Source organism: Echinops telfairi, unplaced genomic scaffold (assembly GCF_000313985.2).
Source record: "Echinops telfairi isolate 266 unplaced genomic scaffold, ASM31398v2 ScPeMD7_2;HRSCAF=8, whole genome shotgun sequence".
NCBI lineage: Eukaryota > Metazoa > Chordata > Mammalia > Afrosoricida > Tenrecidae > Echinops > Echinops telfairi.
The window spans coordinates 8,444,553-8,462,007 of NW_022103898.1; the positions used below are offsets into that span (position 1 = coordinate 8,444,553).

Here is a 17,455-nt window from a genome sequence, read left to right on the forward strand (position 1 = left end):
CTACTGTCCCAACCATGGTCCCATGAACCATCTGTCATACACGTGTATTGTTCCAGGGCAAGTTTCCAAGAAATTGCCAACCAGCTCTTCACAGGGCTCCACTTAAAGCGGCCTCTCAGCAGCCCCTTGGCTGTGGAGACCCGACGTCCCACAGATAAGCAGAGGCCGAGTGCAGTAACGGTTCAGAGATTTGAATGCCGTGTCTGGGCCAGGCAAGGGTTGTTAACAAGCACTTTTTGGGGTGGGGGAGGATTCTGATGCTGGCGTTCATGATCTCCTTTTGGAGTTCAAACAATCTCTGATGTTAACTAGGGAAGTGAATTCTATAGAAACGTCCCTGCTGTATCCACTATTTATTTTGCTCCAAGTTAAAGCGTGATTTCTGTGCACGCTGAACTTTGTTCTCCGAGTACACAGCTTTCTTGATACAACTTTGCAGTCGGCCTGTCTGACCGCCCTTCTTTGGCTCAGATCCTCTGGACCTTCTCGATCTACCTGGAATCGGTGGCTATCCTACCCCAGCTCTTCATGATCAGCAAGACTGGGGAGGCCGAGACCATTACCACTCACTACCTGTTCTTCCTGGGTCTGTACCGGGCACTATACCTGGCGAACTGGATCTGGCGGTACCAGACGGAGAATTTCTATGACCAAATCGCTGTGGTGTCTGGAGTAGTACAAACCATCTTCTACTGTGACTTCTTCTACTTGTACGTGACCAAAGGTGGGTGCTATAAGGTATTGCTGGCACATGATCAAAGACTTAAGTCATTTAGGCAATAAATGTGTGAAGAAATATGAACAAGGCACCCTGGTGAGCCATCCCGACAGGTAAGGGGGAAGAGATTTTCAGGTGACATTCAACGCCATGAAGAATGGTGGCCAGGCAGCATTGTACAAGAGCCGAGTACAAGAAGTCACGAGGTGGCACTGACCCCACTCTAGAAGGCTTAGGCAAACGAGACACACATCCGAGAGTATCTTATATAGGTGTTCCAGTGCAGGAACCAGTTTGGAGCGACGTCACAAGGACAGTGACTGCAGGGCAGCGATGGGTGCCAGCTACTCTTGTAGGGCAGGTTCCAGCCAGATCACAGCAATCATGCCCGAGAGGTCATCAGCGGGGAAGTCAGAGCTGTCGGGCGTGGGGTGGAGCCTAGGGTTCCCTCTTGATCTTCAACACCCATGACACCCACTACAAGCTGGTCATTAGGAATATACTGATTGTCCATCAGCTTAGAAGGCAATTCAGTCAGTCTGAATTCTAATTGCATCTCCGTTTTCTTCCAGTTCTTAAAGGAAAGAAGTTAAGTCTCCCAATGCCAATTTGAGAAGCCTCAAAGATGTTCCACCTCCACCCCTCAACAAGGACATGGAAGAAGCCATTTTCAAACGTTCCCTTGGCAACTTTGCACAACTGGGCCCCATATGTTAAAATTAAAACCAGAAAAATTTTAAATGTGGGAGTTCAGCCAAGTACTTGCTCTTAAGAGGCTCTTATCAATACATCCCCCCGGTAAGCCTCCTAGAGACGCAACAAAGGGATCACCAAACATGCTGCCTTGAAAGAACTTCAGCAGCAGCAGCAGCAAGGCCTAAGGCGCTTACTGCAACCATTGCTCTGGAAGGGCCTTGTGGTGAGTCTTAGCGCAGTCAGTCACATGCCAGCACCCCCCAAACTGAAGCTGGCAGCCCAAAGGGAAGAGCTTCTTTTCCGCAAAGTTTTACTTCCTAGATTACAAGAACAAACTTAAAGGGAGTGCTGCCAAGATGCCTGTAGGGGAGCCCGACGGGCGCAGAGTGGCAGTCCCAAGTTATGGCCTCAGTGGAGGGAGCGGTGTCACTTCCCACCCTTCACAGCACAGTTCACGATACTAGCAGCAGACACCCAGAACGGGCCCATACAAAACACAACCTAAGTAGGCACCATTATCACTGTCTGTCTGCTGAGGCAGAGAGCCAAGCCCATCACTACCTAGGTATCCATCAATACCACTCGGTCCTTCAGGGGTTAGTCTAACGTCTTCAACAATATTGTTAAGGGACAACCATTTCTTCTGGAATTCAACTCTTTGGCAAAGAATGTTTAAGCAATGAAAGGTTCAGAAGTTATTGTCAACTGTTTTTATTTATACCTACAAAAGAAAACAAGATGGTATCAAAAGGACAATTTACAAACTAAGAATAGTAACATAGCTCTTAGCATCCTGCGCCTGAATAACACAATCTAGCGATCTTCCAATTCAAGTCTCAATGCAACCGGAATGTGTTCAGAGACCAGCAAGGACAAGGAGCACGCACTGATCCCCAGAAAAGCCACCAACCTTTCAGATGAGAAGTCCTCACAGCTCAGCCAACCCCCACCAGGGCTTCGCCATTTGCACAGAGGGCACAGTGACACGAGAGGACTCTGCTAGGTTTCACTGCTCGGGCCACAATACTAGCAACTGGCTGTCATTCTGATTTTAGGACAATGTCCTTGGTCGTAAAAGGGGAGTGCAAATAGCACTTGCTTGCCCAAAGATCATTCTTCCCTAATGGTTGCTTTTAAGAGCTGTTGCAAGGGGGGTAGCGTGCCCACCTGGTGGCACCTGTAGGACCTCTGGGTAGGTAACATTTTGATTGGAGAGAAATGTCCATTAATGGACGGGTCAGTGCTTAAGATCTACAAATTAATTTGGGGCAGGGCTGGGAGTTTGCAGCTTTGGTTTGAAAGCACGGCATTTTGTCCCATTCTCCCTGTGCCTACCGTCCTCCAGAGGAGGGGGAGACAACATGGAGGGAGGGAGTCAGGGGCTGGTGTCCAAGCTCTTCCATGCACGTTACAACCTACCTGTAAGCTGGCCATTCAGCCAATGCTCAGAACCCTCAGAAACCATCCCCTTTCTCCCTAAAGAATTTTAAAAGGGGGGAGAGAAAAACAAAAAACCCCGCCACTATTTAGGGAAGTTTTGAGCTTATAAACCGGCACTCTTAGGCCGCAGCTGAGCCACACAGTGGAGCATCCTCCTTGTGACTACACTGTGGGAAACACTGAGAAAAAAGGAAAACAAAGACCCAAACCCAAACCAGTAGTTCTCTCACGGGGCCTGTCTGCCCTCGCGGTCCTGTTACGGTGAACACAAGAGCAGAAATAAAACTGCGTGCCCAAGAAAGGAGGATGACTACAGAGTGGGGGACAAATCCACCTACCTTCCGGTGGAGGTAAAGTGAAGCAACTCTTAACCTTAGGCACTAACTCTCTGAAGCTCTACCTACCTGCAAAAAGCCGAGTGCACAAGGATGCTGAGCACAGTTTGCATCCAGTGGCTATTAGCACAGCAGAGGAGGAGGGTATGAAGAGAAGCGAGTTCCCAAACCCTGGTGAGTCCTTGGTCAAGGTTAACAACGCCAAAGGGCTGAGTAGCTGATAAAGACTTGCTTTCACTCTAGCTTGACAAATACTGAGATTAGAAAGAAAAACCTGCCCACTCTGAGTGCCTGGTTTATTGTTAAAGGTGCTTTTACACTGCCAATGAATGCACGGACAAGCGGTTAGTGATGCAAGCTTCCGGTGAGCTGAGCATCCCTGCTCCCAGCAACTGTCTGGCTGGCCAATGCACTTCATAGATGGTCCCTGGCTATATGTGAGGGGAGGAGACTAGGGAGCTCCCACCCAGAGGCTGAATGCAAGCTTGACCACTGCAGTAAACACTTGTGGTTTTTAATTAAAAAAGCAAAACACACTTAAAACCTTGGAACCAACAATTCCATTTCTAACCTGACACTAAAAGAGATCTTTTTCAAGTAAATTGGGTAGAGGAGGAGAGTAAAGGAGACAAATCAGGAATTTAAAAACTGCTGAATGAATGGTAGAAGCCATCAGCGCAAAGGACAAAGACGAAGCACCGTCTTCAAAGTCGTCTGGCTTGAGGCACCAGCTCCCAATAGAAGGAGATGGCATTGTGGGAAATGAGGGCAGGACACCTCTCTTGCTCTTCTAACGCAGCAGTTGGAGTGACAGAAAGCCCAGATGCCATAATCTTCAATGGATCAAACCAGTCCATCACCCTATCCCACCCTCCAGACAACAAAAACTGGGCTCCCACAAAAGGGACTAACATCTTTTTTCTTTTAAAATGAAAAATATCTGCTCAAATATCCTCAACATGCAAAAAGCTGGGAAAAGGCCATCTCTTCCAGCCAGCTATATATATATCTTTCTTTTACAAAATCTGTTAGCACGGACTGGATGGTCTTAGCGGGCAGAAGATACCTGGCAGTGAATTCTAACTAATCTGCAGGAAAGACCACTCACAATGGTGGGAACAGAAAAAAGATAAAGGGGGAGAGATGGGAAGGGGGGAGGGAGAGGTAAAGACAGCGTTCCTTTAACTTTGCAAGTATGCCCCCTTCACACCCTGTGAGTGGCTTCATTTACGTGAGGGAGGAGGGGGAGGAGGAGGAGGGGGGTATTGGTAGGCGGTCTGCCCCATGTAACCTATCATACTGGTAGCTCCTGGAGGCTGTGCAAACTGTTGTGACATCAGCGGCTGTGGCTGCTGCCCAGTGCGGCCAATCCCACTAAACTGCTGGCTTGAGCTCTGGGTACTTCTCCCTGTGGTGGCGGCAGCAGCGACTGCGGCTGCGGCTGCGGCGGCAGCCCCATAGGTGCCAGCGCCATATTCCTGAGCCGTAGTATAGCCAGTGGTGCCATAGGCAGCCGCCCCGTAGGTGCCTTGACCATAGGTATATTGGCCAGCTTGTGCTCCAAAGGTGGAATTCGGACTCCCATAACTACTGCCATTAGCATAACCAGCCCGATCGGTTTCACTTCGATCCCGGTAACTTGTAGAGTCTCTCCGACCACTATCCTTGACTCCTCGAAGCCTCCGGTCACACTCATCCTGATACATCAGGTTGGGATTGTTAGCTGAAGAAGCGGTCCGGTATCGAGAACGGCCTCCTGATGGGAAAAACACATTTTAGTGCCAGATCTGTGATCCAAACATAACTATAATTCAAAAACTCTAGAGTACACAAAAAGCATACAACGTTCTTTCCTGATCTTTAGGCAGCCAGCGGAAAGCATGCGGAAAGCCCGAGTCCGTAACTGGATTCTTTAACTGGGTATATGAGCCTATCTGAGATTAGCGAGCAGAAATTTGCGTATTAACCACTTGTCCCCAAGCCATAAGCTTAGGCTGCTGTTCAGGCATGCGCCGTTGCATCTTTCTCCGCAGAGCAGCTGGTAGGCCTCGACGGCCAACCTCAGTTAGCTGCCCAAATGCTGAACCCACTGCATCACTCTGTGCGCACTAGCTCGCAAACATCTGCTTTATGAGCCTATCTTCATCAGAATCGCCTCACGAACTTGGGCAAACAGCATGAGCTCTTAGGTTTACACAGCCCATTTTCACTACCTTCTCAGGTATGGCTGTCATGCAGCTTCAAGATACAAGCTTGGACAGGAAGCAAACATGAAGTAAAAACTACCCAACCAGGAATCAAGGCCCAGATCCTACTTTATGAGGCAGCTCTAGAAAGTCTGTGGTAAAATGCCATTCATTAGCTTTTAAGTTCCACTTTCCCACGAACTCTCCAACGACCCCTTCTCATTTCATATCAAACGCAGGTTTCACCTCCAAGCTCCATCCCCAGGTCCTATCATCGTAAGAGGCTGCTTCCCTGGGAGGAAGCCACTGAGCCTTCTGATGCAGCCACCAACCACCAACCAAACTCACTGCCATTGAGTCAATGCCTCTGAGCATCCCTATAGGACACGGGTGAACTGTCCCCGAGGGTTTCTGTGACTGTTTACGGGAGGAGAAAGACTTCCTCCTCAGACCGATTGGTGGTTTAGAACTGCTGACTTTTCGGATCGCTGCCCAATGCATAACCACCATACCATCAGGGTGTTCCCACTCTGCTTAATTTTGATCATTCACCATGGATCTCACAAATACAAGGGTCAGTCTTTACATTATTCTGTTATAAAAATAGGGCATTACTATAAGCTCCTGAGCATTGTTTCCTATTTACATAAGAAGTTATGTAAACCCATCATTAATGGCACTGTTCTGTACAATAAAAAACATCTTTAATAATAGTCACTGCAAATAAAAACAAGCCATCATGGCCAGAAAGTGATACCTTGGCAGTACCTGGAGAACTCCAGGACTTACCCTTACCCCCTCCGCCGCCGCCTCCACGATGGTCCACCAGCTGCATCAGTTTGGGATTAATAGCCTGATTGGCCTCTTCCAGCACCTTGATCAGCTCCCTGGCCTGCTTCAGGTTCCCCGGTGTAAAGAAGGTATAGGCCGTGCCTTTGTTAGTGCTCCGGGCTGTTCGGCCAATGCGGTGCACGTAATCTTCAGAGCTGTTTGGATAGTCATAGTTGATCACAAACTTGACATCTTCCACATCTTCCGAGCCATCGATGAGTCACAGAGTGTGGGTTGACGTGGCAGGGAAAGAGAAGGTAAAGGACATGCCAACGACAGGTGGGAAGCACGAATGCAGATGACAGCAAGAGGAGAGAAGACAAAGTTAGTAACCGCTCTGAACAGACACCAAAGAAGACTCATCCCAACAGAGTAAAAGAGGACCGACTGATTGGTGACTCTTGGGACATGCACAGGTAGCGGCATCTTCACCAGTGGCACGACCCTCTGGGAATCCCACCCAGCCAGCCACTCACACTCCTGCCTCTTCTGTACTACAACCAATATGCAGACAGGAGCTGTCACACCAAGAATGGTCTCCAGATGAACAAATTCCAGTTCCATCCCATTTGAAACTGGGAATGTTTACAAAGCTGTGCCAGTCAAGTGACACGGCCAAAGAATTTCTACTCTGTTGGGAGAAGCCTGGCAAAATCTATCAGTAATATAACAGACTTACCTTTAAACCAATCACAGAGCAAATGTGAAGGGGGGGGGACGGGACTCCGCATTATTTTATGACTACATTTTCAAGGAGATGTAAACACTTGGGTAGTTTCGTTAATTTCTGCTGTTGTTTTAAAGACTCTGATCAGAGCCAAAAAGTAGTACAGAGTTTTCCTGTGCTGAAACCTCCATAGGATCTCTCCAGTCCATTACCACAAGAGCACATTACACTAAAATTTCACTCTACTACCGAGCCCAGCTTCTGCCAAATGGGGCTTCAGCACAATCTAAGGCTATTTTGACTCTTTTCTACATGACGTGGGACACAGTAAGTAAATGGCCAGAGTGGAAGAACCATGAAACCCTGAGACACAAGTTTAATACTCTGTCCACTGTTGGGAAGTGAAATACCTCCTAATGCTTCAAGGATGCAAATGTTAGTGTAATGCTTCCCGCTGAGTGTATATTTTTACCTACTTAAACATACAAGCCTAAGAATATAACAGAAAGACTCCTAATGTTTTGTGGAGAAAAAAAAATCTGCATTTTACAAAGAATATTCAGGAAATATCCTAGATAAAACACAGATTTTTGTGATAGAAATAATGAAAAAACATTCTCTGTTTGTTACCAGACCGATGCACACTCCCTCCTCCTTTGGGAAACCGCTGCAGCCGATCCCGTCTCTTTGCCTTTTATTTTTGGCGGCCTCCTTTCGAAAACTCCGCCTTCTGACACGGGACCACTGGAGCGCGGGGAGCATGCATCAAGGGTCCGTGGCAGTGAGAGGTCCCCACACACGCTCGCTCTGTGAACTGGCTTAGATGCTTCTCTGTAGCCCCTTTTGGTTGCCAAGCGCCGGAGAACCTGGGTTCGGGTAAAAATTTCAGGTCCTCCAACGCCTCCCCCAAGGATATATTGGGGTGATTGTAGAAAAAAATCATTAATAATAAAAAAAAAAATGCTGAGTTACATCCAAAGGGTCAGACTGCATCTATTGCCCAGACTTGGATTAATTTCAGGGGGACAGGGGAGATGATTGGAAAAAAAAGAGAAAAAAAAAGAAAAAGAAAATTCCGCTATTGTTAAAGGGTCCATGAAGAAGGGGCAATGTGTCTGTTTCTTATTACAATAAAGGCTCCTCAGTCGTTACTGACCCTAAAGTCCTGAATCACACCAGAAAGACGAGAAGGCAGTTATCACAGGGGGCAGCGTGAGTCTCCGGCTAGGGTCGTTGATGCAACCAAGGGAAAAAAAGTGTGCAGAGGAAGGGCAGATGTCTGTTGGGAGGGTGGGGGGCGCGGGTGGGCAGGGGATTGGGCCCTGAGGCCTCATCTTCAGGGCGAGGCCAGTGCTCCTCAGTCAGTTCCACAGAGCAAGCTGGCCGGGCGGACTGGCCCCCCAGAGCACGCTTTCCTAGCAGAAAGCACCAGGGGGCTGGTGCCAACAGTTCAAACACTACCCTGGGGAAGGGGCTCAGGAGAGGCTCACTGGGGAGCAGAGGGTTGGAATCCTTCAGACTAGAGAGCTGTGCTGTGTGCACACACTGAGCGGACTGTGGAGGGCACATAAGAGCAGGTGCAGGGATCTGCTTGGCTCCAGTCTAGCCTGCTCTGGTGGCGCATGTGCACTGCCACAAGATTATCTTGTTGCCGATAGAGAAGATGCCGGAGCAAGGTAAGAACGGAAATGTTCCCGTTGTGGCCAGCTGCCTGTGATAGCTTTTTGTCTGCCATCAAAAAGACCTACGGCATGGCCTGCCATCTCCAAGCACTAATGGGGAGGGTGGACTAAGACTAGCCAACAGGCTCATCTAGAGCTGCTTCGGGCCAATGTAGATTTGCCTCAGCCATGTACTGAGTGAGCTGCAGCTGATATCAAAGCTTCTGTTAAAAAACAAAACAAAAAATAAATTCAATACTTTTGAGTTTAACAGCGTGTCATTTAAAACAAAAAAAAAGGAAAAATACCTCATTGGAAACAGAGTAGTGGTTTCCGGAGGATGACTTTTAATAAATTATGGGAATCATCAAAGAACTTACCTGAAGGGAACATTTAAGAGGCCATCGTTGGACAGGAAGTGAAAAAAAGGCCTGGTGACTCAGCTAAAAATCGCACCCCTGTCTACGAAGTAGACGCCTTCACTTTCCAGTATCTTGTAGGACCTTGGTCAGAATTCTGCCATTGGGATGGGTTTCCCCTCCTTTTGATTTTACACGGCAGCAAACAAAGGGGCCCAAAGCAAGCACTGCTGTTCAGTAACAAGAAACAGACTCGGGACCTTCCCTCTCCCCACATCTGGGTGAGCGGGGGGCAGGATGAAGAGTCTACATTATTCTCGTGACAGCCAATTGAATCGGTTTAGGAATGGGGGAAGGGGTGGGAAGGGGGACATGGAGCAAATCTAGTTTAATTTGTCTAGGCAAGATGCACAAAGAAGCTACCAGCACATAGCAAGCCTGCTCAAACCACCGCTACTGAGAGCTTGTGTGGAAGCTGCTTTCAGGCCGCAGCCTCTTCTCCAACAGGCCCAAGTCCTGACCACACACACCCAGACCTGACCTCAGAAGACAGGGGCAATTCTGCCATGGCTCCAGGCCACCACCTCTGAAGGAGAAAATGAGGAGTGCATTGTAGAAGGCGGCATCACTTGTTAAGTCCAGTTTGAATACTTTGTCCTTTTTATGATGAATATGCTAACAGAGCAGGGTTGGTTACACTTCACGGGGCAAGTTGCTAAATGACTATCAGTTTTAAAATTTCCTTGGGATGGATTTTTTTTTTTAAATTTAGCCCTAATTAGCTGAGATTAACGGGCTAACAAAGTCTTTTCAATTATCATTTACATCTTGAGTCATAATAGGTAGAAAACTTCAGAAGAAAATCTTCCGACTGAAGTCAATGTATTTATAATACAAGTAAGGGCAAACAGAGAGTCAAACGAAGTGCCCGTGACCACCCTATTCAGCCAGTAAGATTGGGCAGTGTGGATTTAGTCAGAGTACAGACTCAGTAAATTTCAAGAATACATTAGCATTCTTAGCATTGGACTCCATATATGCCCAGTCCAGATGGAGAAACTGATATGGGAGAAAGAATAACCAAAGAAACAAGGTCACAACAGCTGGATTCAACCACTCATTAAAAAACCCAGCCAGAAAAACAAAACAATGCCCGAAGTTGGGCTGCACAACCGCAATGTCTCCTCTCCCTCGGACGGTCTGACAGTCATGCCGAGGCCTTGCTAGAGACCAAAGCCTGTTTGTTAGGAGCAGGAAGAGACTGAAAATTTAAAAAGGAAAAAAAAGGGGTAAAAAAAGAAAATTGTTGGGGAAATCACGCTTTCTTATTGTTCTCTAAATTTAAAATATTTATCTGAACACACATATATCCAACATCCAACTCTAAATTGAAATGACAAACAAATCTTTAACCCAAAAGACACACAGAATGGACCACCAATAGAGGCCTGTTGAAACAAACCTAGCCCTCGGGAGGCGACGTCCGTGGCAATGAGGATGGGAGCCTTTCCGGAACGGAACTCTGCAAGGCAAGAGCACTACCATGACTCCAAGCTGATAATCGGGAGACAGGTCTGAAAACAGCATCAGGCAAACACTCCCAGAGATCCCAACTTTCACCCGATTGTGTTAAAATTCCAAATAATGGTGTCAAAAAAAAAAAAAAAAGGCAATCCCCTTTGCAAAGACCAGTCATTCTTTTATAGTTCTCTGTTATACTCACTGTTAGCAGTGGGGCAAGAGACAAAAAAAATCAACCCCTCCCCCAAATTTCTCTACCACTACTACTCATAAAGCAGATTTAAAATGGTGTGGAAATTTGTAACCAAAACTAACACAAATTAGGCTTGTGTTCCCTTAAAGGTAAACAACATGGACACTATCTCCCAAAGGAAATACCCAAAATTAAAAGCATGGGGAAGGAAGGAAGGCCAGTGTAGGCAATGTGGAGCAAAATCAAAAGCAAAACCAAAACCGACCCCCACCACTGCCACTGAGTCAATGTTGTCTCATAGCAATGCTGTAAGACAGAGTAGAACTGACTGTGCTTCTGAAACTGTAACGCTTCATGGGAATCGAAAGCCTAGTCTTTCTCCCCCAGAGTGACTGGTGGTTTCAAACTGCTGACCTTGCAGTTAGCCCAAAGTTCAATTCACATTATGTCTTAAATATGGTCTATCTCAGTGGACTTCCCACTCAGACTCGTCAGGAAAAACAGGACTGGAACACAGATGCATCGAACCATGACTTTGTGATGGGGATGCACTATGGATCGCAGGCCAAACATAAAAACCCAGCTCTCTTGGCAGAGTCAAGCCACCCCTTACGTAGGGCCAAGGGATGGTTCTGCACTCCTGACAAAAGAGCTGAATACCTCCAACAGGTAATACCATCCAGAAAGCAAAATTGGAAATATTTAATATCTGGCCCTTTAGAGAAATAAATTTTCTGGGGGGGAGCCGGGAGGGAGGGGAAAAATGAGGACCTAATGCCGGGGGTTTAGGTGGAGAGGAAATGTTTTGAGAATGATGAGGGCAATGAATGTACAAATGCGCTTTACACAACTGATGTGTGTATGGATTGTGTGATAAGAGTTGTATGAGCCCCTAATAAAATGATTACAAAAAAGAAAGAAAGAAATTTTCTGATCCCTGAACTAGAGCAGGGGCTTACAAATATATAGTTTTAAACTCACCATTGAGTACCCAGTCTCTTTCTGGTTGACTCTTGTCTCCATGGATACACATAGCTGGCCAACTGTCCGAAGAAAAGTGATCAACATTTTAGAAGATTTAAAAATAAAGAAAACTAAGGTCAAAAAAACAAAAAAAACAGTTCCACCATATAACATAGCATTCATAATACTAATTAAAAACGTCCTCCTAAGCTATCAAATCCAGGGCTAGTTGTACAGTTTGGCACTCACCCATCTCTTCGCATCCTTCGAGTGAGGTCATCACAGCGTCTCTTTGTCTCTACAAATATAATGGTCTTATTTTCCTTCTCAGCCATTATTTCCTCCATGAGCTGGATCAATCTGACAGCAAGACCAGCAATAACATTACACGTAGAACAATACATTGGAAATTAACCTCAAAACTATGGTTAATTTACTTTTACATTAGTTTAATAAATATATAGAGCGTGTTATGATTCAGATACTGCTCTACATTTGTAAGAAACCCTTCATTCAATACCACCCTCACAGCACATCTGATTATCTCCATTAGCCGTAAAGAAACTAAGCCACCCAAAACCATATCGCTGCTCATCAGCAGCGCTACAGCCAGAGTCCTTGAGTTAAACCACATCGTTCTGCTGACTCTATTATAAGGGGACGGCTGGATTGTTAAAGTTAGCCAAGCTTTCATGGTTTGGGGACTCCGGTTTTCAGGGACGACCTTAGATTTATCCGCATTAACCCAATACAGTGACTTCTCTTCCATACTTGTGGTCTTTTTCACTTTCCATGCAGACATCCACAATCTGGAGGATGTTGTGGTTGGCACTCAGCTCCAGATTACCCACGTTGATCTGGGTGTAATCCCGGAGGAAATCCTCAGCGAGCTGTCTAACTTCTTTGGGCCAGGTGGCACTCCACATCAAAGTCTGCCTATCAGGCTATCAAGAGAGGTAATGTTTTAAGCTAAGGAATTGCCACAGGAAAGGGACATCAAGATAACAAAGTGTCAGCTTTACATACCCTGATTTGGTCAACAATTTTCCGGATCTGGGGTTCAAAGCCCATATCAAGCATTCTGTCGGCCTCATCCAGCACAAGGTAAGTACAACGGCGAAGATTTGTCTTTCCGGATTCCAGGAAATCAATGAGGCGCCCAGGGGTGGCTATGCAGATCTCAACCCCTATAGGGTGGATAAGTGTTAGCTTAGTAAGAATACTCCAGTACACCCCACCCACCCGAACCTTAGCCAACAAAGAAGCACCAGCTCAGTTTGAGCCTGAACCTGCAAGAGCACGATGTAAGGAGAACTTAGGGCTTCTCATCAAACCTCCAGAGTAAAATCTCTAGCCCTGTCTCTCTTCAATCAAAATGATAAAAGATTTTTGAAGCTGCTAAGAGTAGCCCCCCCCCCATAAAAGTACTATTTTCCTCCTCAATTTCATGCACTGAAACTAGCAAACTATATTAGAATTAGTGACAAATTAAAAGATCCTCTCATTACCTCTCTCCAGGTCCCGAATCTGGGGACCTTTAGGAGCACCTCCGTAAATGCAAGTGCTCTTCAACCGAGAACACTTGCCATAGTCATCAGCCACCTGCTGCACTTGCTGGGCAAGCTCTCGGGTGGGAGCCAGAACCAGACACTGCAACAAACCAACAAGCAAGCCAAATGAGACACCCATCCCAAGTCCAAGTAAAAACCAAAAGCAAAGGCAAAAAAGTCATTACTTTTCGATTGGCAGACCCTGTGTATGTAAAAATCATTTGTTTTGGCCTAATGTGCCTGGCAAAGAGTTTGAGCTGGAAACCAGGAAGTTTTCAGCTCTGCCATTTTCTTATTTACCTGTGTTTCTTACTAATATCTAATTAACAATTTTTTCCATGGGAATACTATAAACCCACTTATTGATTTGGTGAGAGGCAAATAGTTAGAACTAGGTAATATAGTCTAGAAATTCACTGAAATAGCACACAAAAATTGTAGAAACCAAAATGCCAGAAGTTAACCAAGTGAGGGTGCCTGCATCATTCCACCTGTGTGCTAATAGTTAAAAACTCAACTCACTGCCACGAGTCAATGCTGGCTCACAGCCATTCCCTGGGGGTTTCCGAGACTGTAACGTTTTACAGGAGTAGAAATCCTATTATCCCACGGAGTGGCTGGTAGCTTTGAATTCCTGAATTTGTGATAGAAAATCCTTGACTGCATTAAAAGGCTAAAAAACCCACACGCACTAATTCCAAGTTCTTAAACATATTCAGGGACACACCTTATTCTTAACCCCAGGACTGTCTGTGCTGTGCTATGTGCAAACTCATCCAACCAAAACCCAAGCCCTCAAACACACAAATCCTCCATCTGACTCTGAGATCCACAGGGCAGGGACCTCATCATCAATCTTGTGTTCCTAACAGCTCACCGACACAGCCAGCAATTAAGGACTGCACTTGAATTCAGTGCACAGAAAATCCTTAAGACACTAAGCATACCATAAATACAGTGTTATATGGAACCCAAAGATGGTGGCTTTTAACTCTCAGGTCTGAAATGGAGTCACCTCCAAGTTAGACCAAGCACTTAAGATCAAAAGAGCAGCACTCACGCTAAGGCAACGCTCAGGACTAGCAGAGCAGGAGAACTCAAAATGGAAATCAACGGAGAGCAAGTGGGACAAATGATGGAAGGAGGACGACAACAAATGAGCTGAGATCAGAATGTGCACGAATTACTGAACCTAAACTCTAGTCAACTTTGTAAACTTTCACCTAATTCACAAAGTTTAAAAAAGAGGAGATGGGGGGATTTATGCCCCCATCTTCCCAAAAGACCCTATGCATAGTGTTGAGCCAGCCTTTAGTTTGAATGCGGGCGCTCTAGAAGCAAAGCGCTGTGCTACTGACAACTCAGTAGTTTGAACCTATCAGCCACTCCACAGGAGAAGGCTGCGATAGCCGTCTTCCATAAAGACTATAGCTTGGGAAAGCCTAAGGAACAGGTCTACTCAAGCCTATTAGGACTTAGAAGTTGACCAATTACTTTGAGCTCTAGTTCAGCCGTGACCTTGAGCAAGTCACTTAAATAAACTTCACGTCACTTTGTCTATCAGTATGATGGGGATTAATACCACTTCCAAGCATGGGGTAAAGGTGAGAATAAAATTAGATTCTGGGGAGGGGGAAACAATGTCAAGGAGTCCAGGAAGAAAAAAATGTTTGGAAACTGTGGTAGCAATTGTACAATACTACTTGACATGACTGAACTATGGAATTATATATGTAGTAATTCTCAATTAATAATGAGTTTTTGGAAAAAGGTTTTATATAAAGCAATGTGCAAAACACAGTAGGTACTAAGTGATAGTAACTTGGGATTATAAAAACCAAAACACTTACAATTGGGCCATCTCCCCTTTCCAAATATGGCTGGTGGTTAATATGAACGATTGCAGGCAGCAAATACTGAGGGGAACAAAAATGACACCATTATTATCTAAGTCATTACTGTAATCGTTCTAACTTATCATAGCAATTACTAATTTGTAAACAGGAAAATAATGAACAGAATTCACCATTGCCCATATGTGAACAACATAAACTTGAAATCTGAATACTTCCACATATTTCAGATACCTACAAATGCCAAGATTATCAGCAACACACTATCTGAATTACAATGTTACCAAAACTTGAGACTCTACCTGGCAAAATAGAATCTAGCAAAGGGTAGCACAAGGTAGTACATACCGCCAATGTCTTCCCAGAGCCAGTCTGAGCGATGCCTACCATATCCCGGCCGCTCAGAGCCAAGGGGAAACCCTGGCACTGAATCGGAGTTGGTTCTGTAAAATGCTGATCCATCAGAACATCCATTACATACTCTGCAAGGCAGAATAAACAAGCTATTATTTTTTTGGTAAAAGTAGTAACACCCCTTTAAAAATATTTAAGATCACTGATGGGAAGATTTACCCAGCTTATAAATCGCTCCAAAGAAAACTGGGCTTTTTCTTTATTTACTTTATCTCCTGACCAACTCACTACCCCACCCCCAAAACACACACACACACACACACACACACACACCAACACCACCTCCAGATCAGTGGTTTTCAACCTTCCTAATGCTTCATGTTGTGGTGACCCCCAGCCATAAAATTATTATCATTGCTACTTTATAACTAATTTTGCTACTGTTATGCACTGTCATATAAATATCTGATATACAGGACTTATATTCATTGTTACAAATTAAACATAATTACAGCATAGTGATTAATCACAAAATATATAATTATATGTTGTGAAACATTTATGTGTTTTCCGATGGTCTTAGGCAACCCCTGTGAAAGGGTCGTTTGACCCCCAAAGGGGTAGCAATCCACAGGTTGAGAAGTGCTGGCCTAGAGTATCCCTTATTGATCAAGAAGTCCCTTATTGATCACAAAATTCAGGGCCACCTAGCTTAGAAACAGTCTCACTGCAGTTTTCTTCAAGGCAGAGTCAAAGTCTGTAGAAAACGCGAAACCCTCAAAAAGAAACACCTTGCTCTAGTAAGTTGATCACAACCTAGGCATGCTCCTCCCAGGTGGAGGTGGAGGAAAAACACCCAGGACACACTGGGTTTGTTACGGCAATGGGAGAAGCGCGGATGGTCATGGTGATGGCCGAACAACTGAACTGCATGCTTCAAGAGTGCTGGATGCCAATAAAAAACCCCTTTGCTGCCACAGATAACCTTATTTACTTTCTAACACCGAATACTCTTAAAAAACCCCGAGTCCCAAAGCATAGGAAGCTCCCTCAGAAGTCCTGTGCTGCACGCTCTAAGTCAGCCCCGATCAGCTGAAACCTCATTCCGCCCATACTGTCACTGCCTTTTATTAATCAGCATCTTTACAAAGCAGATGTTGGTCTTGGGGAATTGGAAACATCACATATATAGATAGATCTATTTTTAAACATACATAAAAATTAAATTAAAACACCAAAAGAGGGTTTTCAGAACTGTTCACAATTCAAACATGTCTGAACCCTATAAACGCCGGAATATTTAATTTCAGGAAAAAAAATTGTTTTTATCCTTTATTTTTATAGTTATCAATATATATATTAATATATACATTTAATTGTTACAAAAAAGTCTCGCTCAGCATTATATGGTCAAGTCAGGTACTACCAGTCTCACCCTTATGAAAGGTCTGCACCGGCCTGTCAATAAAAGCCTAGGCCAGAACTTTTCAACAACCTAGTACATCATTCATTCACCTTTGAACCCAAAGCTACGATTTGGATCCTGGATTAAACGACACTTACGTGGGAAGTTAGCATGATGGAAAGCAAATACAGGCTTAGGGCAAACATCACCCCCTCTCACTGTGATCTCTTTCTTTCGGCGCAGCTCATCAACCTCATACTATGGAAGAAAACAAGTAAGACAAGTTATACTGAAAAGGAGATGTTTAGATTTCAACCCAGCTGAACAACCATTTCCCTAGCCACAAATGAGACTGAAAACTTGTCATCTGAAACTTTAAATAGTGCTTTCATGCTTTCCCTGCATCCTCCCAACCCCGTGCGTCTGTGATGCAGCCGTCAGAGTGTTCTTTAGCACAGGGGCAAACAGAAAGGTTCTGGGACTTGATTCTTTCTAAGTCACCTGTTTCACGATCAGACCCAGGGGGAGGAGGAAAGCATGGAGCCCAGCTTCCATTACACTTTCTCCTGAGCAAATAGCTACATCATGAGCTTAGGAAGACAAATAGCACACAGTGCCAATGGTAGGGGTGTGTTAAAAAAAGCTCATGGAAAAATTAAATGTAAACATAACAGATTTTTTTCCTTATGAGCTTTTTGAAGACTTTCATATAAATAAACCAAT

The 17,455-nt window shown here is 45.1% G+C and overlaps 2 protein-coding genes across 2 annotated transcripts in view; one reads left to right on the forward strand and one right to left on the reverse strand.

Moving 5' to 3' along the window:
• Nucleotides 1-1,459, forward strand: part of KDELR3 (KDEL endoplasmic reticulum protein retention receptor 3) — a 14,439-nt gene extending 12,980 nt beyond the window's left edge. Inside the window, exons 3-4 of the mRNA XM_045290874.1 lie at nt 472-724; nt 1,291-1,459. Coding sequence (XP_045146809.1) covers nt 472-724; nt 1,291-1,331 — 294 coding nt within the window. The 3' untranslated portion in view covers nt 1,332-1,459. The remainder of the gene's footprint in view (nt 1-471; nt 725-1,290) is intronic.
• A 650-nt stretch (nt 1,460-2,109) lies between these two features.
• On the reverse strand, nt 2,110-16,990 carry DDX17 (DEAD-box helicase 17). The gene is made up of 11 exons (XM_004700253.2): nt 16,891-16,990; nt 15,322-15,455; nt 14,971-15,036; nt 13,079-13,220; nt 12,597-12,757; nt 12,342-12,514; nt 11,820-11,930; nt 11,589-11,650; nt 10,356-10,415; nt 6,165-6,407; nt 2,110-4,945 (listed from the first exon to the last, which is right to left on the reverse strand). The coding sequence occupies exons 2-11, from the start codon at nt 15,445-15,447 to the stop codon at nt 4,413-4,415; spliced, it is 1,677 nt and encodes a 558-aa protein (XP_004700310.1). The 5' UTR covers nt 15,448-15,455; nt 16,891-16,990; the 3' UTR covers nt 2,110-4,412.
• Nucleotides 16,991-17,455: the final 465 nt, after the last annotated feature.